The sequence below is a fragment of the Dreissena polymorpha genome, chromosome 4 (genome assembly GCF_020536995.1).
Source record: "Dreissena polymorpha isolate Duluth1 chromosome 4, UMN_Dpol_1.0, whole genome shotgun sequence".
Classification (NCBI taxonomy): domain Eukaryota; kingdom Metazoa; phylum Mollusca; class Bivalvia; order Myida; family Dreissenidae; genus Dreissena; species Dreissena polymorpha.
The window spans coordinates 59,353,462-59,378,152 of record NC_068358.1 but is presented as its reverse complement, the minus strand read 5'-3'; the positions used below and the strand labels follow the sequence as shown (position 1 = coordinate 59,378,152).

At 36.4% G+C, this 24,691-nt stretch overlaps 1 protein-coding gene across 1 annotated transcript in view; it reads right to left on the bottom strand.

Moving 5' to 3' along the window:
* Nucleotides 1-24,481, bottom strand: part of LOC127878458 (CD109 antigen-like) — a 32,045-nt gene extending 7,564 nt beyond the window's left edge. Inside the window, exons 1-21 of the mRNA XM_052424983.1 lie at nucleotides 24,343-24,481; nucleotides 23,272-23,421; nucleotides 22,127-22,164; nucleotides 14,324-14,477; nucleotides 13,774-13,844; nucleotides 11,454-11,582; nucleotides 10,460-10,508; nucleotides 10,090-10,174; nucleotides 9,585-9,687; nucleotides 8,142-8,369; nucleotides 7,300-7,560; nucleotides 6,781-6,882; nucleotides 6,430-6,492; nucleotides 5,658-5,840; nucleotides 5,253-5,402; nucleotides 4,953-5,060; nucleotides 4,021-4,078; nucleotides 1,843-1,996; nucleotides 1,155-1,269; nucleotides 556-675; nucleotides 134-235 (exon numbers count right to left, since the gene is read on the bottom strand). Coding sequence (XP_052280943.1) covers nucleotides 134-235; nucleotides 556-675; nucleotides 1,155-1,269; nucleotides 1,843-1,996; nucleotides 4,021-4,078; nucleotides 4,953-5,060; nucleotides 5,253-5,402; nucleotides 5,658-5,840; nucleotides 6,430-6,492; nucleotides 6,781-6,882; nucleotides 7,300-7,560; nucleotides 8,142-8,369; nucleotides 9,585-9,687; nucleotides 10,090-10,174; nucleotides 10,460-10,508; nucleotides 11,454-11,582; nucleotides 13,774-13,844; nucleotides 14,324-14,477; nucleotides 22,127-22,164; nucleotides 23,272-23,421; nucleotides 24,343-24,481 — 2,562 coding nt within the window. The remainder of the gene's footprint in view (nucleotides 1-133; nucleotides 236-555; nucleotides 676-1,154; nucleotides 1,270-1,842; nucleotides 1,997-4,020; nucleotides 4,079-4,952; nucleotides 5,061-5,252; nucleotides 5,403-5,657; nucleotides 5,841-6,429; nucleotides 6,493-6,780; nucleotides 6,883-7,299; nucleotides 7,561-8,141; nucleotides 8,370-9,584; nucleotides 9,688-10,089; nucleotides 10,175-10,459; nucleotides 10,509-11,453; nucleotides 11,583-13,773; nucleotides 13,845-14,323; nucleotides 14,478-22,126; nucleotides 22,165-23,271; nucleotides 23,422-24,342) is intronic.
* Nucleotides 24,482-24,691: the final 210 nt, after the last annotated feature.

Sequence of the window (24,691 nt, the reverse complement as noted above, 5' to 3'; positions counted from 1 at the left end):
ATCTTGGAGATATTAACGAAATAAATTATCAAACATTAGATACAATACCCAACCAGACAACAAGTGTTTGGTATTAAAGTGCGTGAATCTTTTTTACGAAAGCCACAAAACAGGAAGTATAAACGTTGACAACCTTCACACATTTGATGAAGTCCTTGACCTGAGCCGTTTCTATACCGGATCCATTGATAGAAACAATATCATAGTCCTCGGAAAACTTTAGGCGAACTGACGCCTGAAAGGAACGTCATAATAGCAAACATTTGCGTAGAACGACGACTTGTGTACGTCATGCTTCACTATCTATACTTTACAGCAATTGAAATTGGCATTTTTAGGACGCCGAATAATCAACGCAACGTTAAACACTGTATGATAAGTTTCACTGATTAGGGAATACTTGTGACAATGGTGAAAATACCACTAGTTTAAACTAATTCAATGCTTTTAAGAACAAAGCCCGTATCAGAAATATTTTTTTAGATCACATAAATATTATGCTAATTATGTCAAGTAAGCAATCTTGTTATTTTCGAATCTTTTACATTTGCTTACATATTCTGTGGACCCGTTCCCACGATAGTTGAACACGTTCGCTTGGATTACCGCCAATTCTCCACGGATGACTGAATAGGGGAGTTGAAGATTCACGAAGAATGGCAAGAACACGGACATCTGAATAATATAAAGGAATGTGATGTTTAGTACTTTTAAGGTTTGTGAAGAAAGCATCAACGTCCCAGCAGATTTGTCGTTCTGAGTAAAACGGACATACTGAGAATAATATTGTAAACGCAAGATGTATTGATCCTAAATAAAGCTTAATGGAGGATCACAGATGTGATTAGAATAACAATACAAATAATGAATTTAAAAAGAAGTAATGTGTATATGTTATGGGCACTATTTGCAATCCCATTTTCGTAAATGGAATCAGATTGTAGATATAATTTAAATGGTAAGATGATACTATGTTTATTGCGTAATTGCGTTTAAACGCAGATATCGTGTGGGTTGGCCACGTGAAAGAATTGGAACTCTCCTGATGTGATTTGAGGTGATCGTGTGCAAACATGGAAAATCATCATATATCTATTCTATCGCGTGCTGATTTCATTCATGTTCAGTAATAAACTCGTGTACATATTGCTTACATTTGAAGTGACTGGAGCTACACCCAATCCCGAGACAGGATGGATGGCGAAAGCGTTCGCTACGAAGTCTGTGATCGTGTCAGGGGCGATGGCTGGGAAGTTGGCTTGACCGTTTCTTTTAATCAATATGAAACAAAAACAGATATATCTTTTTAAATTGAAACTGAGTTTATAACATTGGCAAAATATATCTACACAAGTAATGGATGCACATTTTTACAAAACGTCATATGTTTGGACCTGTTTGTTTTATTGCTACATATGTGTTCGTTAGAAAAAAAATAAAAACGTCGTTTGGCAAAAATAATTATGAAAGTGAATAATGTTTATTCATCTGTTAACCAAAATATTGTTATAAATTACCGATTCGAATAATAATTGGAACGAAAGCACCACACAACAATACACAGGCATTACTGCATAAAATACTCAAACTGTTTTAAATGCACCTATTGCAATAATTAGTGTTGTATCTTAATCGGTCAGAACCGACTGTATTTCGTTTTAGTTAAATACATCAATAATTTGTTAATGTATAAGTTATTATATTTTAAATCGGGCATGTTCTTCTACTATGATTCATAGAGTATTCATTCTATACTTGTTTGCTTTAAAACTATATTTTAAGTAAAATGAACCAACCACGAAATTTACAAACACTCCCAATCCAAGTCATATATGTACGTACACTGCTTTTTTAGATGACCAGAGCCATGTCTCCGGAAAGTCCGTCCTAACCTGACCTTGTGGTTCGACCGCGGCTGTATTCAACTGTGTCATGGCGGAAAATACGCCGATACGAGATCCTGCTGATTTGTCTTCATTAAAACCCTTTCTTTGGACTGAAATATATTAATGATGTATGTAGGGTGATGCCTGTCGACAGATTAATTCATGAGCATATAGTGTAGACCACAGGTGGTTAGCGTGTGGCTATGATATTAATTAGTGAAAACATCATTTTGAATGATAAATAATCATATTATAACGAAAAATTAACTTTTCTGAAAAAAAAAATATTTCACTATCAAATATATATATAACAAGGTATGCAACTCAAAATCACCCCAAAACGGGGTGCATCGCTTTGAACAGCCATATCTTCATAAATTTTTAAGTCAACTTTTAAGAAATAACACGATACACAACACGCATGACCCAGTTGACAGTGATCATGCTGTCTTTAAGACTGAAATCTTCACGGAGTAAAGGGCAACTTCCCTACAAAGTTCATGTAGTTCGATACCATAATTCAATAAAACGTATGAAAAAACATTATTACCGTTCTTGTCGTTACATTCTGCATCAAGACTAACTGTCCAGCGCCGTTTGAAACCTTTGTTTACATACATTTCAACTAACTGACATTTTAAACATACGAGTGATTTCATTGGTCCAATGCGGAGGTGTGTCTTTACAACTGGAGATTTCATTCATAAAGAATACATGATCACTGTCAACTGGGTCATGCGTGTTGTGTATCGTGTTATTTCTTAAAAGTTGACCCAGCATTTGTAAAAATATTGCAAGACATATACATTTCCAGAAAGGAAATTCATTTCTGCGTTGAATAAGACCGAGATCGTGAAAATCGCTGCACAATTGATGAAGATATGGCTGTTCAAAGCGATGCACCCCGTTTTGGGGTGATTTTGAGTTGCATACCTTGTTATATATATATTTGATAGTGAAATTTTTTTTTTCAGAAAAGTTAATTTTTCGTTATAATATGATTATTTATCATTCAAAATGATGTTTTCACTAATTAATATCATAGCCACACGCTAACCACCTGTGGTGTAGACTGTGTGATCAGCCTTAACGATCCGCACAGGCATTGGCAAACTGTCGTTCTCCGCCTTCAGCGTATTAGTGACAAAACTTTCTTTATAGTGGAAATACAATGCAGCCTTGCAGAATCAGCGTCTTTAGTCTGTCCAGAGATACGACACTTGACGCATGTACATCAAGTTTTGCAAAGACACACTGAGTTTAAATGTATATGTAAAGAACATATGAAATAGAGGAAAGTGAAATTTAATAAAGAAACTATTGAACATGGACCAGTCGTATAAAACGTGTGATCAATTGGTATTTAATCGCAGATATAAGTAACGTCTAAACTTAAAATGACAAAATGTAGTGGAATGAAATAGAAATAGACCATTACCTGTTATCGGCTCAATGAGATGTTCATTATAGTGGGTTTTGTTAATTTACCAGGCTGACTTAAAATATATCGCTTTAATTAAATAATTCCAGTAACATAAATCAAAGACCTAGATAATACCGGTATTCTCTAGGTCTTTGCATAAATACACAAAATCAACGAATATTTCGCATAATATTTCGTAAAATAAAGTTAACCCATACAAAAACAGTGTTCGTGATAGCAATAGCTAAAATTTCAATGTTAGATGTGGTATGGTAGCATAGATTTTATTAGATACAATATGCTCGTTTTCTTGTGGCACAATATACAATATAAATATAGATAAAGAAGGATAAAAGTTGGGACATTGAGCTTCCATCGACATATCGAGAAAATCGAGATATGCGATGTCGAGATAACGAGAGTAGACTGTATTTCATTTCAATTTCCCGCAACGATATCATACGATACACGAACACTAACTTGGCACAACATGTATTGAATGTATTGTCCAGCAAAAAAAAAGCATTTTGCTTCTTGTTAACAGACCACATCGAGCGTTAACATTTTGGCTACTGCAATAAGGAACATTGCTTTTTTATGTGTTAAGTTTATTTTTCAAAATATTGTACGAAATATTCGTTGATCTTGAGAGTTTAAGGGCTTTTAAGTACTTTTTCACTTAATCGTTCATTGACTTTTGCTAGCACTTACCAGAAGAGAAGTCAAAACTGTACAAGTTTGCATCAGTCATAACCGTCAAACCAGCATTCTACAACATTTACAGTCGTTTTCATATAATATACAACTCATCAATAACATGGTATACATAATTAAATTATGATTACATATTATTGCGTTTACACCACGAATAAGTAATAATGTTGCATATATAAACAAACTATGTGGCATATAGTCGTATGGTATAGACATGCTCTATTTCAAATATGTTAATTGTGATATTATATAGCTTACACATTTCAAGTAAGTTAAAAATTTATTGCAACTGATTTTCATAAATAAGAGTATAACTCAGCGAAAACAAACATTTAACTAGCAGTCGGTATTCGGTTTTGTGTATTACAGACAGTTAACTAGTAGTCGGTATTCGGTATTGTGTATTACAAACAGTTAACTAGCAGTCGGTATTCGGTATTGTGTATACATACAGTTAACTAGCAGTCGGTATTCGGTATTGTGTATAACAAACAGTTAACACGCAGTCGGTATTCGGTATTGTGTATTACAAACAGTTAACTAGCAATCGGTATTCGGTATTGTGTATTATAAACAGTTAACTAGCAGTCGGAGTTCTCTATTGTGTATAACTAGTTCTTTGATATACGCAAAGTGTTTGATACGAGCATTAAAAACAATTAAAGTTTTATATCATTATGTCTAATTCATATTTTTCCTATAAGTGGAACTGTTTTCATGTATGGTAAACAAGATGGAATAAATGGCATTTGGTGAAAGGAGTAAAAGGCGAATAGGCATTGTGGAATGTATTTTGAATTGTTTTATTTATCTTTTGTAATTGTTTTATTTACCTTAATTGAATATGTATGCGACTTAAACCACGTGACTTGGAACGAAACAAACGGAATTTACATGTAGGTAAAAGGCGATTGCTGTATTGTTTGTACCGAGAAGATATCCGAGGCGTCGTCGGCACTAAACCACCACGGCCAGATTCGCCCCCATCCAAACAGTATAATCGGGAAATCTCCAAAGATCGCCATTTTGTCAGTAACCTAAAAACAGAACAAATAAATCTACATGCAGGGAAGTTGCTTAACTTCTCGCCTCTCGGTAAAATATGTCAGCTTATGTTTAACAATATACGCAGTTGTACTGTCTGAACGTGATATAATCATGTGTATCAATAACATAAACTTTCGTTTATTCGTGAGTGCTATCAATGTCCTAAACATGATATAACTTACCTTCTGAGGTGTTATGTCGTTGCCTTGTCTGAACAGTATGACACTTTTGTCAACAGCGAGAACGTTCACCAATGACCCCGTATCGGCCGTAACTTTCAGAGTCACTGGCGCCTTCGGGGCAACGCTGGTTTGGTTGAATGCCACTGTCACCTAGTAACCGTTCGATAAACAGTTTGTGGTGTTTTAAAATCTCACATATTTGCTTACGTTTTTACTGGATTCAAAATGTTAACTATTTTGTTGTTACTTGTAACGATTTTTCAGCAATATACCGTCATCCGTCGGTCTAATCTTTCAAATATTAGCTGTTTGTTAACACATGCATATCACATTACTCTTTATTAAATTAATACATTTTTACGATCTCCCTTTCAACGTATTTACAACGCAATCTAATCGGATTACCTTATTTTCGAACAGGTCTTCAAAAACAAAATTAAGACCATCTGCTACAATTTCACCATTCGTGTTTACAAAGTAGGCCACGAGTCTGCAAGAAGGCGCCATCTCTTTGGTGATAGTAACCTTGAACGACCCGCTAGAAAATTGCGCCGTTCCGTGAGCAACGATATTCTTACGTGCCGTGACCTAGAAATGAAACAAAACATCGAAAATGATCCCTGAACATCCGCACATACAAAATTGAAAAAAAAACAAAAAAACTTCGTGATGTTGCACAAAAATAAAATAAAAGCATATAAAATACACTAATTTATTAGCAACGATATTCGTATTGAGCATGGCCTCAACATTCAGGTAAAACATTAATTTAATTTTTCGAACAATATGTAATGAAGTATTATCAAAATAGTGAATACTTATGAATACTCCTACAGAAAATGGTCATGCAAGTTCACATAAAAATGTTTCATAAGCAACAATAGTGCTATGATTTTGGACCCTGTGAGAAAAAAGGGTTTTAAAAGTACTTTCTAATACATCGCCTAAATGGTTACTAAGCAAGCACATTCAGGCACGACATTCCCCGAAAATTTTATATTGGAAAACGTTACCGAATTCGTTAAAAATATAGTTATTTTAAGTAATTAGAATTCTCAGTAGGAACTAGAACGACGTGATTGATTCATTAGTGTGAAGCTACTAAATAAACTTGCATTCATTAAACTAAAAAAACGTTCGTCGCCATTATTTCGAAGTACCAAATACATGTTCTTACCAAATAGTTCAGATCTGATGGTCTGGCATTGCTTTTAAACGTCACTGTAACTTGGTCGCCAATCTAAGAATCCCATAACATCTAATCATAAGTAATAACGAAATGCTGACTATTTACAATAAACAAATCGCTATGTATTTACAATATACGTTCATTTAATTTCCGTATGTGCAATTTTTCGAATCCAAAAACACTGATGTCAATGTTTGCAATGCGCGTTCTGCTAAATAACCTTATTATACTAAATTTATTTAAGACATATATTATTTACTTTACTCTATGAATGGAAACTGCATGTTTTAATTAAAAACAAATGTTATAAACCGCTTTATTAAAAATAATCGCGAATACCTTTAGATTTGAAGTTGAGCCCATTTCAATTTTCAGGAAAATATCATTTGGTGATCGGAAACGGCTCACGTCCTTAAAAGCTGTTTGGTCACCAAACTCTGCCTTTAAAAAAAATTCGGAAATTTAAAACCTGTTAAATACATGTAAATTAAAATATATCCTGTCGTTAACAGTATATTTCCTGTCTTGCAGTTTAAAACATTTAGTATGATGTGTTTTGTTCTTAATGTCAGTTGTTGGCTTCATCACTGACCAAACCATAATCAATGTATGTCTTTACTTAAAAAGACGACACAAGTTTATACGATGTTGAATTCTAGACAACGTACACACGACAAAAAACACACACTAAAACACAAACATATTTGTAAACGCCTATCATTGCAAAGCTGCAACACATTTAATTACAGTTATTCTGTTCCAAGCATTAAGTAGGTGTATATTTGGTCTTATAATTAACCACGCCTTTATGGATATATGCGTAAAGTTACGAACTACAATCGTCGCATCTGTCATTACCTTTAATGCAAACGTTGCTGTATTGGCGGGTATCGATAGATCAAATTCAACAGTCCCGTCATTGCTTAACGGGTAGCTCATCACGGCAATCATTATTGTATCTCCCAAAAGGAACGGGGAAAGGACGTCATAGTTCGGTATCACTATTGAGTTTGGCGGCGCGGGTCCTTGGATTGGTTTATCGGTGAAAAAGTTCGTAGTGACCTTGACCTGGTCTTTTGGTGTAACGGGCGGCCGGCCGTCTTGCTCGGTGACACGTATCTGTTACCAAACAAAACAGTAAATTTTTGTATGATTGATAGATGTAAAATAATTTGTAAAATATTCACCGGTAAAAAAGAACATGAAAAAAATAATATTTAGATGACATTTATTAATCGATCATGGCGACTATGGAACATAATGGTATTTAGACTAAATATACTTTATTTGACATGAGGGATAGATAATTAAAAATATTATAATTAAGATTATATTTATGCATCGTTTCACTGGTTAAAGAGACAAACATGGTAGTATTTTCATTATATTTTTTGAATTCGGCTTTATGACGCGTTACATAACCAGTCTTAATAGAGACAATTAAACATGTTTGTATTTAGAGGATTTTAATTATCTTCAGGCGAGATAACATGCCCTTTCAAAACCGGAAAGTGAGGCCCTCTCATAACCGGTAAGTGAGTCCCTTTAATAACCGGAGAGTGAGGCCCTCTCATTACCGGAAAGTAAGGGAATCAATCACAATAGTATTCAGAGTATATGTATCTGATTTCGGCGAGTAAATGTATTGCATAGCTCGAGAGACAGAATAAGTTGTATAACCGAAAGTAACAAATAAATACCTTGACTGGATATGAGCCAAAGCCATGCTTAAAGTTATCCGGCATATTTGGAAAGAACTCAATCCTATACGGGTTTGAATAGTATGTGATCTCCGCCTCGCCCTTGTGCATGAAGCCAGTTGCCGTCTCCGTCACTGCTGCAACCACTAGCAATTTGTTGAAATCTAGTCTTCGAGTCACCCTCTCGAGGACAGTCATTGGTATTCGGAACGTTGCTTGGCCATTAATCTGTGTCATAATAATTTACGGTGAATACTTGTCTTGGATTGAGTTGACCAAAAGGGGTTCCATATTAATATTTTACTAGTACTTGAGCGCACATCAGTGCATCACAGAATCGAGAACTTGAAAAGTACGCGATGTTCAAAACTGGTTCTTATGTTATGTGCGACTTGATCAGCGTCTAATGAGGAGCTTCCCAGTCCGCCATAAGGTCGGGAAAGGTTAAATGTTCACAGAGTAAATTTAACACAAATGTATTTAGAAGATCTTTATAATCTTTAGGCAAGAAACCATGCCCTCTCATAACCGGAAAGTGAGGCCCTCTAATAACCGGACAGTGAGGCCTCCTATGACCGGAAAGTAAGGCAATCCATCACAATAGTACTCAGAGGATATGTATCTGATATCGGCGAGTAAACGTATTGCATGGCTCGGAAAACATAATAAGTTGTATAACTGAAAGCATCACAAAAATATTTTCCTTTTCACTATACGATTTTAGTATCAAACTGATATTTCCTTTATTTAAAGTAAAGAACATTTCATGGTGTGCGTTATAACGACACACCAGTGTTTATTATATAATTATTATTCAAACTATTTTTAACAAATAAGTACCTTTTAGGATTAAGAAATCGTTAAACACTTGACTTGTTTAATCTTCTAAAGAAGCAATAACCAATTAAGTTAAGTATTAATATAACAAGGACAGGTATACACGCCCGTTTTTAACAATTCAACCCAACAAATGGATGATATTGTGTTGGCTGGTTAACGAAATTGACATCCGTTCTGTTGAACAAACGTATCTGGAAAATCGGTAAAGATAAGGTGCTAATGGGCTAAAAGAGCTGAAACGGTGAATCTTGCAAACAAAATAACAACAGGTAAAAACTCTGAATTTCATGGCGCGATTTGACTGGTAATTAAACTTGGCCTTGGTTTTGTGTCGAAAAACATTTCAATGAAGTTTTATGAAGATAAAATGAAAGGTGTACGACCGGAAACGGCGAATTGTACATTATTCTAGAAATAAAGGGAAAAACTTTGAAGAGCTTTTGCGAATACGCTGCCTATCGATCTTAGTCTCCATTTGATGTAAAACCAATTCTTATATAAAGTTAAGTGATGATTCCCTTAAAACTTGACGGCTTAGAGAAAGCCGCACGCAATAATACCCCATCAAGAGACAGACTCATAAAAAAAGGTTAAAGAAGTCACCGGAAACTCTGTTTGCGCAGCCGAAGGGAGAAAGAATCCGCCGCCATAGCGCTCCTTGACTTGCAAAACCACGTTGCCCACCAACGGCTTGCCGAACGTGTATCTGTAAAAAGATTGCAAATTCTTCAGAAATTAACGCGTAGATGTTTTCATTTGATCCATATTTACGAAAAAACAAAAATCAATATTGAGGTCGGCTCGGGTTGGGTTTGCAACCAAGAAACGTCGTTTATGTCATTTCTTCGTAAATAAACCAACACCAGTGTATATTTAATCAGTGTGCATACTTTTGCGTTTTGTTATTCTCACTCTGTTTACAGTTACATTAACTGAAAATAAAAAATACTGAAGAGCAAAACACTAAATAAATCAAACAAAAATATATAGTACATTTTAAAGCAGAATTTGTATAATTAGAATCCACGTGGGACATCGTCTTGGGTGAAACTCAATAATGGGGTACCGTACCAAAACAGGTATTTAGTTTCGTAGTATTTACACGTACTTAGCTTCAACTTTTCCAGTCAGTTCGGTGTCGGATGTCTTCCCATACGAAGGTAGCGTCACAATAACTTCGAACTTCGGTAGAACTAAAATCATTGGAAATAACAAAGGCCTTGTTGGTATGTAAACTGAAATAAGTTACGGTTAGCAATGCAAAACTATATATTTCCGTGAATTGTTGTTTTCCTTGTAATGGTAAAAGCATTGTTCGATCGAATGATCGCATTTTAAATAAAATCTTGCATAGAGAAGGACATTTGAGATACAAGCATTAATCAATATTGAGTTGTGTATTGAGCTGTACCTTTTAGGCATTGCGAGAGGCTGTGATTGCAATCTGTTTTCAAGTTCTTAGAAAACCTATTACTTACCATATTCCAGAACCTCAAAACTGTAGGACTCTGAGTTGGCGTCGACACCCTAAAACAAACCAAAGGGACTATATGAGCCTCGTTCTGGGAAAACGGGGCTCGATGCATGTGCGTAAAGTGTCGTCCCACATTACCCTGTGAAGTCCGCATAGACTGATCAGTGATGACACTTTCCGCTTATAAGGATTTTTCGTTTGCAGGAAGTCTCCTCTAAACGAACAACCAGTAATTCAGAAAGTGTTGCACATGATTATCAATATAATTACTTCTTTAAAGGAAGCACATGCTATACCAATACATAAAGACACAAGCAACGTCGCCGTGGCGTAGTGGATATTGTGTCCGCCTAGCGATCGGGTAGTCACGGGTTCGATCCTCACTGTGGGAGAGTTCTTTAGATCTCTCTCATAGACACTAAATACTGCTTCTAGTCCCAGGAAACTCCAGAGCGTTTGAAATAAGCCTTAGGCTTTCAACGCAATAGAGCTTAAATAAATAGGTTTACAAAAATTAAAACTCAAACAGAAATGCCCCTATGGCCTGAAAGAGTAATTTGTTTCCACTAACAATTCCAGACAAAATTATGATACGTGATGGGCTGAACGTTTTTTGTTAATTTTGTTTACGATTTCACGACTTAATATGATAAGAATGTGCAATTCAGATATCTTCACAATCTATTTAACATTGTTTTTAGCTTTTTATTGTTAATAAAGAGTAAATGTATCGAATACGGTAAAATGAATCAAACAATATCGCAAACGTAAGAGTAAATAACGTGAGTATGATTTACTTTAGAAAAGTTATCGAAAACTCAACCAGGTTAAAAATGTCAAACAGGTTAAGGGCTGGCATTAAGAAATCGGATCGGTCGGGTTGGTGGTAACAAACACCTCGTTTGTGCAAAATAGACCGTTTTCTATCCATCATACCATTTCTAAAACGTTTACAAACATGAGACGTGTTACTAATAAATACGTATTCACAAACCTACCGCATCTTGTACTTCGATCTTGTAATTGCCCAGTAGAGCCATATCGGACAAAGGGAGGCTGCCCTGTATCCCGTCAGGCGTCAAATTACTTTGTCCCATCATCTCAAAGATTTTATCGCTACGTGGATTCTATATGCATGTAAACCAAGTGAAATTTAGTATTTGGTTATAACTTAAGCAAGGCTTCAATAAAAAAATGTTGATACCAAATATAATATAATAATTATAATAATAATAATCTCTTTATTTTCCGAAGGTAACTCATTAAGACAACACATTGATACAAAGTCATGCAAACAGTTTGACAATGGCAATCTTATTTTCAATGAGGCCTTCAAACAACTATTGTATGTATAATGCATTTCTGCATTATAATGCAAACATGCAGACTTTGACGGACATAAGATTACTGTAACAGTGTAATAGAAATGATATATAAAGCAAGTTTATTATATGACTTCTCTTTTATTATTAATTTCTCTTTCAATATTGAAATGGTCTCTAGGAAAAATTATTTATTAACAGAAAGTATTTAAGAATATAAATTTATTGTTGATTACATTTTCCCATATGCACACACTCTAACGCACACACGCACAAATACGCACACGTACACACACATATACACACACACACACAAACAATTACCATATCTTAATTAACTCGACCAATAATAATAACAAGAAGATGACAAGAACAGACGCGTACATAATTGTACAAAGTAAGAGTTTAAAAACTTGAAATACATTATTCTTGAAATAGTTTACGATTGACAAAAAAGTGGCTGATATACACAAATATTATAATTACAGAAATCAATATTCATGACCAGTGTTCACAATAGGATATGAAATTACACAACTGTTATGAAGAATAGCCTGCACCTCCTTGCGATATAAATAGTTTGAAAAAGCAATATGAATATATTTGTTTGCAGGAATTAAATCTACAGTAATCATTACGACTTATGTAGTATTTGACTTTTGAATAAGAGGAAAACACAAAAATGTTACTACGCGTGAAACTCACTTTGCGCCTCAATTAGGAAATATTTCTTAAGCCTGTTTGAAAGTAGTGAGAGGCAGAGATTGTCGAATACGTACCGGTATGTGGTTCCATATTTCCATTACAGAGTATCTAAACGACTTTTTTTTAAGGTTTGAGTGAGGTGTTTTGTGCGTCAAATCATTGTTTGATATCGATCTTAAATTGTAATTATTGTTTTTCACCAGTTTTATCAGGTCGTCAATATATGTGGGCATTAAATTATGAAGAGATTTGTAAAAAGTTATATCTGTGAAATATTTGCATCTGTTTTCAAAAGATAGCCATTGAAATGTTTGTGATAAATAATAATCATTGATATTTAAATCATTACGTAATATTTCTCTTTTTTGAAGTTTTGATATTCTGTTTATGTCTCTAGTATTTGCATTTTGCCATGTGACATGGTGTGTTCTACTAAGTCAAATGCTTTATTGAAGTCCACAAAAAAGTTCCTATCAAATAACCATCGTCCATACAATTTTACCATGAGTGGTTTTGTTTATAACCCGATTGGTGTTCATTTAGTATACAGGTTTCTTTTTAATATTTATTTAATTGAATGGCTATATCAAAGTTGTGTGATTTGTGTGTTTCAAATATTATTTAATTTTCTTATGCAATATAATTTAATATAAAACATGTCATCTCACATATTTTAAATATAACACCACGTTGGACGTGTTTTTCCATATAAGACGCTATTTTTTACAACAATGTCTATATATATATGCAAAATAATTTAATATAAATCATGTGACTCCAGGGGAGATTTGACATTAGAGGCATAGTTTAATCATTTGTTGTTTATTTTGAGATTATCTGATATAACAAAAAAGATGGGCCTTGTGGTTTAACGAAGCAGATTGTAAAATGTATTTGGTGATATAACTCTATATAAATACATATATAAATCTGATGAACTCGGGTGTGGCCAGTTTTGACCCCAAGGGTACTATTTTTAACAAACTTTGTAGAGGACCACACAACCTCTGGACATTGCGGTATCAAAAAGTTTTTTCATCTCCTTTATCTACAGAAAACATGTTACCCCCAGTAACCTCTAGGGTGAGCCAATTTTGACCGCATTATGTTTAATTAAAATCTGCCTAAAGGTTAAGGAGGAAAATTTCGTTTTAATGAAATGTTTAACGTTAACTGGAAACGCAAGACGCACGAAGGAAAAACGGCGGTCACAAAGCTCCTTTTGAGCACGTTGTACACAGTTGAGCTAAAACGTCTGGTAATTTTTTTTATTTATGTTGTAAATACTCACTGTTATTTCTATATTCAGTGTAACGTTTGCAGGTTTTAAAGAACTGTTGACAGCGAACACCCGGAACCGCACTGTAATGCATAAAACACATTTATTAGTACAGAATATAACTAATTTGGATACAGTACACATGTTTGTGCGAAAATTATTTCATATGGGCATCTTACCAATAAACATTAGTTAAATTAGTTAAACAATGACTATCTTCAATATCAAATATACACGTTATTTTGAACCAAACATTTTCGAACATAAAAGCTTAACAATTACTTTCATAAGAAAAAACGATTTTAAAAAAGAGAGAACAATACTGACTTTCATACGAACTGATGATGATAGCGCAAATAAAATTTAATGGACTAAGTGTACCTTCTTATAATCACTGAGTGTATTTTAAAGTTAATGATATCCTTCTGCGCGATGGGCTGACTTATGTGAAGACCCGTAGTGTTTCTTTACCATATGAACTTACTAGACTGACGAAAGCTTGGACGAATAATGAAATATTCGTACCAAAAAAGGCTCAGTCAAACTTAAGATTATATGTAACCTGTGTCCCCTGGCTTGTACGCCGCCTTGTCCGTCTGTACGAAGATAGCCAGTGATCTGGGATCACCGTATATGCTCGTCTCGTTCTTGAACTTTATTGGACCTTTGCCCGACACCCTCAGTGTGTAACTTCCCCACGTAATATTAACTGGAGCCTGTCGTGGGAAAATATAGCATCTTTATTTTAGGGACTTCTTGAGACTGGAAATCTTTTATCAAACAATTGAGGTTTTGTACGCGTACATATCTCACGTACACCGGGATAAGTAATTACCTGCGCATATAGAAGTTTCCAAGAGCGCTTGTACAAATCTTCACGTGCATACGTATACGTTTGTAAGTACGCCTGTTCAAGTATTAACGAGCGCATGTATAAGTATTGAAATGCGCTTGTTCAAGGATTAACATGCGCACGTATAAGTATTCAAGTGCGCTTGCTCAAGTATTAACGTGCGCTCGCATAAGTATTCAAGTGCGCTTGTTCAAGTATCTACGTGCGCACGTATAAGTATTCAAGTGCGCTTTTTCAAGGATTAACATGCGCACGTACAGGTATACTTATGCGCTTTTTCAAATATTAAAGAGCGTATGTATCAGTCTTCTTGGCGTTGCAGGAAGCTGTTCACGCCACAGTCCGTAAATACTTAAAAACAAAACCCAAAACCCGCATGTATATCGGTTACGAACATAAACAATTGATGTAGAGATGTTATGCATGTCTTCATTTTAATAGAATTAACGACTAAGTAAGTTATTGGATCTGTTAATAGTTCAAGTTGGATTGACTTAGTTGGCCGTGGGTATGACCTAATCTAATAAGTCTTGCGATCGACTAAGTTAGTAGTTGAAACATCATTTGTAATACCTCATAGGAAGCGTGTGTTCAATGAAGTTTTCCGAAATTTAATGTATTTCGTAATCAAAAAATAGTTTCCGATGATACTAATAAATATCATAGATGCCGATTATAACAAATATCAGCGACAAACCTCGCCTTTTATTTATTTTTAGCCTTACCTGATTTATTTCTTATCTCCCTTGTATAAGTGTGCACTTAAAAGTTACATGGCGATTGTGTACTCTTGGAGACGTGTACGTTCGCACTTTAAAAACAATGCACGTGCGGCCGTAAATAATCATTCATCGGACTCACCTTTTATGCCGTCGTAACCGCCGTCAAAATGCATTTAAACATTAATGAATTTTCTAATGATATAATTCAAATGAAAGTTTACCATAAATCATGGTGTATGCTATATGGTCGCTTACTTTATATTAGCGTGTGGTTCTTTTCAAAATACACCCTCATTCACAATACCGGGGTAGAATGTTTTCTTGAAGCAAACAGTGTTATATGCCCCATGTTTTAAATATCCAAGAAATACCCCATTAGGCTTATGTTATAGGCTCATAAAAGCAAGAATTGACACGGCGGTGCCGGATCGTCCCGGTTTCCTTCGGATCCAATTTTCGTGACGACCCGTCGCCTTTTGGGGATTTTTGAACGTCGACGGCCCTCCAGAGACAATCATTCCGGTGACAACACAGGTATCCACACGGATAAACCCGACAGAAGCACGCAGTCAACGCGGCGCGCACATGGATTGTCCCGTCAAAGTAACGTTCTATTACGGACCAACACGGCAGAGACACGGATAGACCCGGATAAACGCGGTCCAACACGGCATATACATGACCATCACTGACCTTCACGACAACGACAGCGTCAAACATGTCAACAATAGAGACAATCACAATTTTTCCCAGATCGACATTAACTTGTATAGAAGCAGGTCGATTTTCGATGATCCCGTCATTCTGCAATCGGATCTCGAATACCCAATGCTTTCTGTTTTTGCACATTGAAACGAATAAAGTTTTATTCTTATATGACACTTTATTACATAGCTTTTTCAACTGACTACTATTACACAGCTCAGAATCGTGCAATATTATTTTCACATGCTTTTTACTTCTTTAGCTTTACAAAATATGGCACCTAATACAATTGTTAATAATTATAACTCCACAACATGCTATTGCATGCCCATAGAATATCTCGTTAAAGGGACCTTTTCACAGATTTTGGCATGTGTTGACGTTTGTCATTGAATGGTTTATATTGTTAATTGTAAACATTGGATTTAAAAAGCTCCATTAAAAAACAATAATAAGATACAGGAAGAAAAAAGTAACCCTCAACTGGACTCAAACCATTGACCCCTGGAGTAAAAGTCTAACGCGTAGACCACTCGGCCATTCGTGCTCATACAATAAGTTATGTATTTTATACTTTATATAAGCAATTTCTCGTAGTGTCACAAAATATAACGACACCATCAGAACTCTCCAAATTATTCAATCGTTTCGCGCTGCAACGCTTTATAATTTTCAGGTTTTTCAATCGTCTAAAGATGCCTATAATGGCTATTTCAGAGCATGGTAAATTTTCAGTATTACTGTTTCCTCACAAATATCATAACTACAACGAAAATGTGCGAATCCGAAACAATGCTTTTTATTGTTGTCAAGTAACCATAGCGTGATAAGGTCCCTTTAAATCACAGTGATCGTATTATGTCGTCCTGACAGGGCACTGATCCGTCGAGGGTTATTTTCGGCATCTGTGGTTGAGTTGGATGAGAGCCACAACAACAGAGATATGCGCGGGTTGTCGTTTTGCTGTGATCCTGACATCATGTTTTGATTGTGGTCCTCCAGGTCAACAACACCGAAATGCTTATTTCATTCTAAAACATGTGCAAACGTATGCAAGACAGATCAATGTCCGTAACCGTCTCGGAGACCGAAACATTGTAGTGTGAAGACATCGAAAGCGATGAGCAAAACTCCCAAACGCAGTTTCCACAATAAGCCACACCTTGGACAGTCGGTAGTTAAAGATATCTGGAAATGTGACATGCTTTACTTAGCGAAATGTTTCATGAAAACATCATCAAGGCGAATCCGTTCTCCGCTGCGATGTCGAACGACATCGGTAAAGATTCAGGCTCAGGTAAGCACATCAGTCATCACTCCCTTGTCGAAGGTCTCTTTCAGGCTGTAGTCCGCGACCGCGGCCATGAGTATAATGGAATGGTAACCCTTGTAGTTTTAGTGGAAGGAGCCAACACGCTGAGGATAATATAGTGAGATGTGCTTCCTGTCCAAGGCACCACATAGTTGTAAAGATGCAATAGGCTGTCGAAATGCTTGGCGACGTTTTTTCATTCATCTGGCGTTTAAGGACAGGAAATGAGTTTCTAAGCAAGTTCTACAAATATCGAACCCCAGACGTATGATCTTGGAGATGATGTTGAGTGCGACTCGTAAGCCATACATTAGAGAGTAGTAAATGTCCCATATTTCTATATTCCGCTAAGTTATTGCCAACTTAATGCCTGCTGTCAATGGCGTCCTGTAGTTTGACTTGTTCTGTTTGAATCTGTGCTCCATGTGTACAATGATCGCTGTGTATAACTCAACGGAAATGCGACGGATATTTTAGAAACCTTTCGCGTCTTCTTTTTTTAGTTCGTTCATAAGCGGTGCATATTCACCCGGATCTGGTCTTCTTGCCATTTTTTACCCATAATGGTTCTCCTTTTAATTATATTTCAAACCATACACCGTTTCATATCAAAACCCCTTATTTAACAATAAACTCAAACTTATGCATACACTTAATCGTATACTTCGGATTAATTAAAAATAATTCAACGTTTGTATGTTGGCATTTATTGGAATTTAAATCAATCTGTAAGAACACCTTCACCTATATAAAGCTCAAAACTTCTATTAATGCACAATAAACCTTACCTATCAGAGATAATGGTATTGTTAATAATATCAGTTCATAACAAAACATCATAACATGTATAACAAATAACAAAAGAAAAGGCACATATTGCAACAATAATTATAATGTACATGTAATGATGTATTTTTGAGTTACGTTTAAAAACATTTCTATAGCAATGACAGCATCATTGAAATGTATTTATGTAAACTAGGTCACTTCTTCCCAAAACCACCATTTTGTAACCCCTAGGGGTTATCGCGACGTCGAGAGGAGCTAAAGGCGACGTCGAAATCATCCGGATACGTTCCTCTTCCCCGCTCAACTGCAGAATTCCCTTTCCGCCGTATGAGGCTACGTACACGTGACTTTCTCTATCCAGTCACATTCCGCGAAAGTCGCCAAAGCCCGGGTATGAGTTTCTGGAAACAATACGACCTCGTATGTTGTAGCACTTTAAGGCTTCGAAATCCGTTGCTATGTACAGTTTACCTGTAATCTCGTCATACGCTAGGCCCTGAACGTTCTTGTTGTTAGCTGTTATATCAATGACTACTTTATGAGACAACTGTTGTTCCGATTGCGCAATTTGGACACGCCCCTTTTCTTCTTGCTCTTCTCGTTGCTGAATTGTTAAATATTCCCCTGCAAAGTTAGTCATGGCAAAGCAGCTGATTCCGGTACTTATGGCCCTGTAGTCCTCCAGAGATTTGTATGAGGACTTCAGCACGTGGATTTCCTGGATCTCAGGAAGTGACACGCAACATGTGCGCACGCCAAGAACAGCCACGTTCCAGGGTCGAGTCTGGAAGTTCACGTGGCTAGCATACTCCCCGCTTCCATGAAACAACAAAACGGATTTACTGATTTGGTCAGCTATAATTATATCGCCGTTTGGAAACACGTCCACGCCTCGAAAGTCGTCAAAGGGTGATCTTGCCCCGATAATTCCAGTTTCCCTGACCGACCATTTTCCGAGAGACTTTACAGGTGTTTCGTCGTTCTCAACTGAGAGATGGCCAAATTTTCTTACTGTGCTCACCACGTAACGCAGGCGCTCGTCCATTCTGAAGGTATACACCACTTCAAGCGTTTCTTTGTTGTTCTCGGTGGCAATTTTCTCATACCTTCTGCACTCGTCTTGAATCTTTTCGAAAGTTTCGAACAGCTGAGAGTCCGATGCATGCGCAATGGCAGCCTCGAGCATGGCTGCCGTGTTTGCCATTGTATTTGATTCACGCTCCCCTTCCGCAATACTTTCAGTTCATCTTCATGAGACTCGTGCAAGGCATCAAACTCTTTGATGAACGCTGCTTCCATATCGTCAAGCAATTCGACAATTATAGTCTCCAAGTCTCGGATCTCTTTTAGCGTCTCAACCTTTTTTGTATTCAGCGCGTCCTTCGCATTTCCCTTGGCGACCAGCGTATTTCTCTGTGTTTCTAAACAAGCATTGACTCACTTTAGCAGCTTTTCCGGTTTCTGTTGAGAGCAAAGTTCTTTCCCTAGTTTGGACGTTTCAAGAACGTTTTCGCAGCGCCGGTGATAAGTAATGGCGCACGCCGGACAGCATGGCTGCCTGTGGTCCACGCAGACGAACACGAGAAACTGCTCTTCGTGTTCCGGGCAGTTTTCGTCCTTAATAATAGCGGCGACCGGCTGCGACATTATCGTACTTATATCTATGATCGCGTGACCGCGTGTAATCTTCATTCCGCGGTGACTACTAGTGCACGTGCCGCAAAGTGCCTAACGACAAGATGAGCACCACGTGAAGCGAGGGATCGCTTCCTGGTGTTGCGGCACGGATCGAACTTCCGGTCCCCGTTCTTCAACTGCACAGCGTCTATAGAATCTATAAGCGAATTCGACGTAAAGTGTTTCGCCCATTTTTCCGGTTTCAATTCCTCTGAGGGCGCCTGCGTCGGCTCCCCGCACACGGGGCATGGAAAGCTGTGACTCTTCTTCCGCTCGCATGTGAAAATGTGCACGTTGAGACACTTGAGGCAGACCAAATGCAAGCACGGGAGGCATTTCAGAGCCTTCAGCGTTTTCTTGCAGATCGGACAACATATAAGATTTTCCGGTAAGCCTGGTACGGTCGCGTCCGTGCTGGCCGACATTGTTACGTCACGCTTTGACTTTTCTGATGATAATGAAGTATGTACACTAAAAGCGTTCCACGCACTCGCTGCCCTTATAATAACTATCACCAATAGAATGTTACTCCTTTCGTTGAAGTTCAACATGTGTATTTGTTAATAAAAGATGCTGTTTAACATGATGGTCTCTTCCTTTAGTGGAATTATATCGCCTGAAAAACTTCACCTATTCACAATTGTAAAGAGTGGTAAATAAGCAACACTTGAAGCGTTTATAACACGTTAAATGGGATTTTTAGATCAAAGGCATTCCGTTAAAAGCGGACATATTAATTACCTATCTGTAAAATGAATACACCGTCCGTCGGAGTATTAATTGTAATACGAGCCACATTTAAGAAAATAGAAATTTAAATTTGAGAAATTGGCTTGACCAATGGTAGATCCAGTCACTTTTGATTTAATTAATTTTTGTTTAGAAAAGAAGGCCTAAATCTGGGATCCCATGAACAAATAAATTTCTTTTAGTAAGTGATCTTATTGAGTTATTGTTTAATTTTCGTAAATACAGTAATGGTCGTTAATTTCAGTCGAATAAAAGTTGAATGTTTTATGATTTAAGTCTAATTTTAACAGTTAATTTCTTATTAGAATTAAAACTCGATAGGACTATACCTAGTACTTTTTACAGCAAATCGTTCACAGATTAAAATCATTAAATGGCAATATAAATTGTTTTGAATACTTTTTTAATAATTATAATAGCGATAAAAAGGATGAATATACACATTATTGAATTTCAATGCCAGAAAAAATAGACGTTAAATCTAGGGATTACAAATAGACCATTAAATCTATAAAAACTTTATAAAAACCACCAATAGCAAACAAGGAGATTTCACACATTTTATAAATCCTCTTAAAGGCCTCTAATACAACTGAGTAAAACTGTGCCAATATTTTCAGTCATTTCGCAAAATGTCTGCATAAATTAGGCATTTTCTGAAGTATATAAGTGAAACAGTTATGTCATGAAAATCCTAAATCGTTAAGGAATTTCGGGAAATTCCTAGTTTCACATATTTATTTGAAAATTGATCGAATCGTTGATACATTCGACTTATCTATTTCTCCGTCTTAGCTGCTTTAACCAAAGCCGTCATCTCATAACCCAAGTTGCATCGTCGGTAAAACAGAATAAAGTTAATTGATTATCAAAGTGCCCGTATAAATAAGAGCATCCGCCATCGTCTGTGTTATTTCTTGTTCTCTTTGATACTCCGTGGTTTCACCGTGTTTATACCGTAAAGGTCCTTGTTAGCACCCTGTCTATCCGGCATCGTCCGTGTTTTTTAATGATAGTCCATGTATCCGCCGTGTTTGCACCGTGTTTTTCCGTGATTGCACCGTCTGCCTCCTTAATAGCTTCGTGCTGATCATTGTTGGTAACGATACAATCCAACTGTACTGACGTGCTCCGGAGACAGCTGTGCAACTGCCGTCATACTCTTTGATGGTCCGGGTCTGAAATTCGGTCCCTGACTGTTAAGGACGCACACGGGCATTCGGGGCATAAAAACGGCTATGCCCGAACCCTATATGGCAGCTTTACTGACCATCCCATATGCTGTCATTTTCGCGGGCCGTCACGAATCAACACGCAGTTTTGAACTTCCTAAAACTGACGTGTTTGCTTCGCGGATCCCCAAGAACATTCCCGTGCGTTCAAGAATCTACATAGATAGAAGCGGAGCTACACGGATCGTGCCGGATCGCGCCGGATCGTGCCGGATTTTACCTGTGTTGATCTGGCATTTATAGGGCGGAAAGAAATCTGATGAGCAACATCCTAATGAGAAATTAGTTTTGTTGTATTTTTCTTAATTGTTTTTTTCTTACTTACGGTCAGATCGATGACGATGTCTTGCGTAGGGCCTGTGGCTGAAATGTATTCAAGCAACCCAGATGATTTTGTAAGATATTGCATCAAGCAGCAAAATAAAAACAAAAGTATTTTATAAAAATTTGATCGTTTAAACAAAACGATAATTAACAGATGTAAAAGCGTAACAGATGTCAAAGCATTTTTTGCGAATAATATAACTCCGCGGAAATCCGTACTTAAGAAAATGTCAAATAATTATATGATTCTCAAAAATCCGGCTCAAGACATAGTGTTTTTGTATGATACATAATAATTCGCTTGGTTGTGTGTATTTTGTTAATACGTCGAAACTATTTGTGTAATCAGAACAGTTTAATGTTAGATAAAGCATGGTAACAGCTGTGTGTTATTTATAATTTAGTGTTCATGGATTCGTGCATTAATACCACAAATGTAACGTATGCAAATACAATAAATGCCAAATAATATTGCCAAATATTGATATGCTTGAAGATTAATATAATCTTGCAGTTTTCTTTAAAATAAAAGGCAACGTGTGTCATTTTTCTGAATAATCCTCTACACGGAAAACATGTGGAACATATCTCAAGGTGATCGAAAAATGAATAGCGTTGTGTAAATTTAAGTTGATTTCCTTAGCGTCTGTTAAAACAAAGTACAATTTTATTACGTGTAAGGCTCCGATCGAATATATGAGACATAACCGAAGAAAAAATGTTCCCTTCCCATAACCTGACCAACCCTGATTTGTGTTGCCGGGTGAGTTGTCGAACATTTTTTGCTACATTCGACTGCATTCTCAAACTGAACGTGTTTTTTTTTCAAAATCATTTTAGATGTATTTATAAAGAAATAAATGTTACAACGAAATATGGAATATGCCAGTTATTGGACATCGTTTATTTAAGTGGGAAATAACTTATTAAAATAAGTAAGAAAAGTTTATTCAAACTAGCTGTCAAATATATTTTGAGCGTTTAGTGGAAACAGTGTACTTCTTTTGCTCATGGGTAACTTTAATGTGTGCAATACTGGTCCAGCAGATTTATCAATATATAAAATTTATAAAAACTAGCACGAATATGTTGCACTTTTAATTTATAAAGCTAACCGGAAAACATTTAACATGGCTTCATACATACTTGTGCCGGCTGAAGTAGCTACAGGATAAGTGATCTTTTTGCCTGGTCTTTTCTGTCGCTTTACCATTAAATGTCTGTCAAGAGCTCCATTAATTGGTTGATCGTCTGATACCTCCCTCCTGCCCCGTGGGCGGCCGGGGGATTGTATAGCTAGAGACGTGGGTATAGAACGCATCGCATGTTAAGGCATGGGTAACGACCTTTGGCGGAATTTGTTACTTTCATAGTTCATGTAGTGGATATTTGTACAATACCCAGGGATTTGTGTAAGTGTATTTACTAAACATTATAATCAATGACGGATGCAAGATATTTAACAGTACTTTTGCTGAGGCAGAAAGCAGCCGATACCATCGAGAGTCGTTGATCATAATATAAAACGATTACTATAAAAAGAATGCAGAACCGCATTAAACCCTATTTTTACATTGATTGTATATGTATAGGTTAAAGAAAGAAGTGTGCACTATTTAATTAGTTTGTTACTATAGACTATATCAAAGTTTGAAGGAATTAATAAATACATGGTCGGAAAAAAATAACACTCCTGTGTGTTCTTAAATCCTTAAAATTAAAACATTATTTCATGCATCTCCTAAACAACTTGTTTTCAACTTGTGAAGTAGGCAGGAAAAACACTGGGAAACACAATCCCAGAATCTGTTAAGCCATTCCAAAAATTTGGCAAAGTACCGCCTAATGAATATATTTGTAAACAGATTTTAATCTAGCCATTAAATAAGAAGAAAATAATGTGGTGTATTGTGTGTGCGTGTGTGTGCGCGCGATACGCATTCTATTTTTAGCTGGTATTGTGTGCAGTAAAACTGTGTATCGTCACAGGACCACCTCAATATGTGTGAAATTATTTGCTCAAACGACGGCTGATCTATTAGTTAAGATATTTCGTTTAAAAAGCCGACTTAAAATGTATTGGAAAATGTTAACATGCACAAAATAACAATATAACATAACTGATGCAAACTCAATACATCGCATCCGGGATACGTTAAGGAAAGCCCATGCAAACAACAACCTCGACAACAACATAAAAAGAGCGAGATCACTTACTGAATTTTGTTCTCACCAACGTTACATTTGTGTCGGAAAGTAGCTCAGCTGTCACGGTCTCGCCGGAAACGGGCGACAGGAAGTGAACGGCAATGCGCAGAACGGCCCCTGGTCGTACAGTGCTTGTAGTCAGTACCATGTACGTGCTGTTTGAGTAAATTGTAGAAATCAGCATTATTTTGCTTCTATTATAGTGGACATACATATTATAGATACTTAACTAAGTCGAGATACATGTTTCGAATATCACTGAAAAGGCGGGAGTAATTTGTGATAAATGTTACCGATGTCATATTGTTTTAATCCTTAACACTGTTAAACAGGTTAGACTGATTCGATCGAAATAATA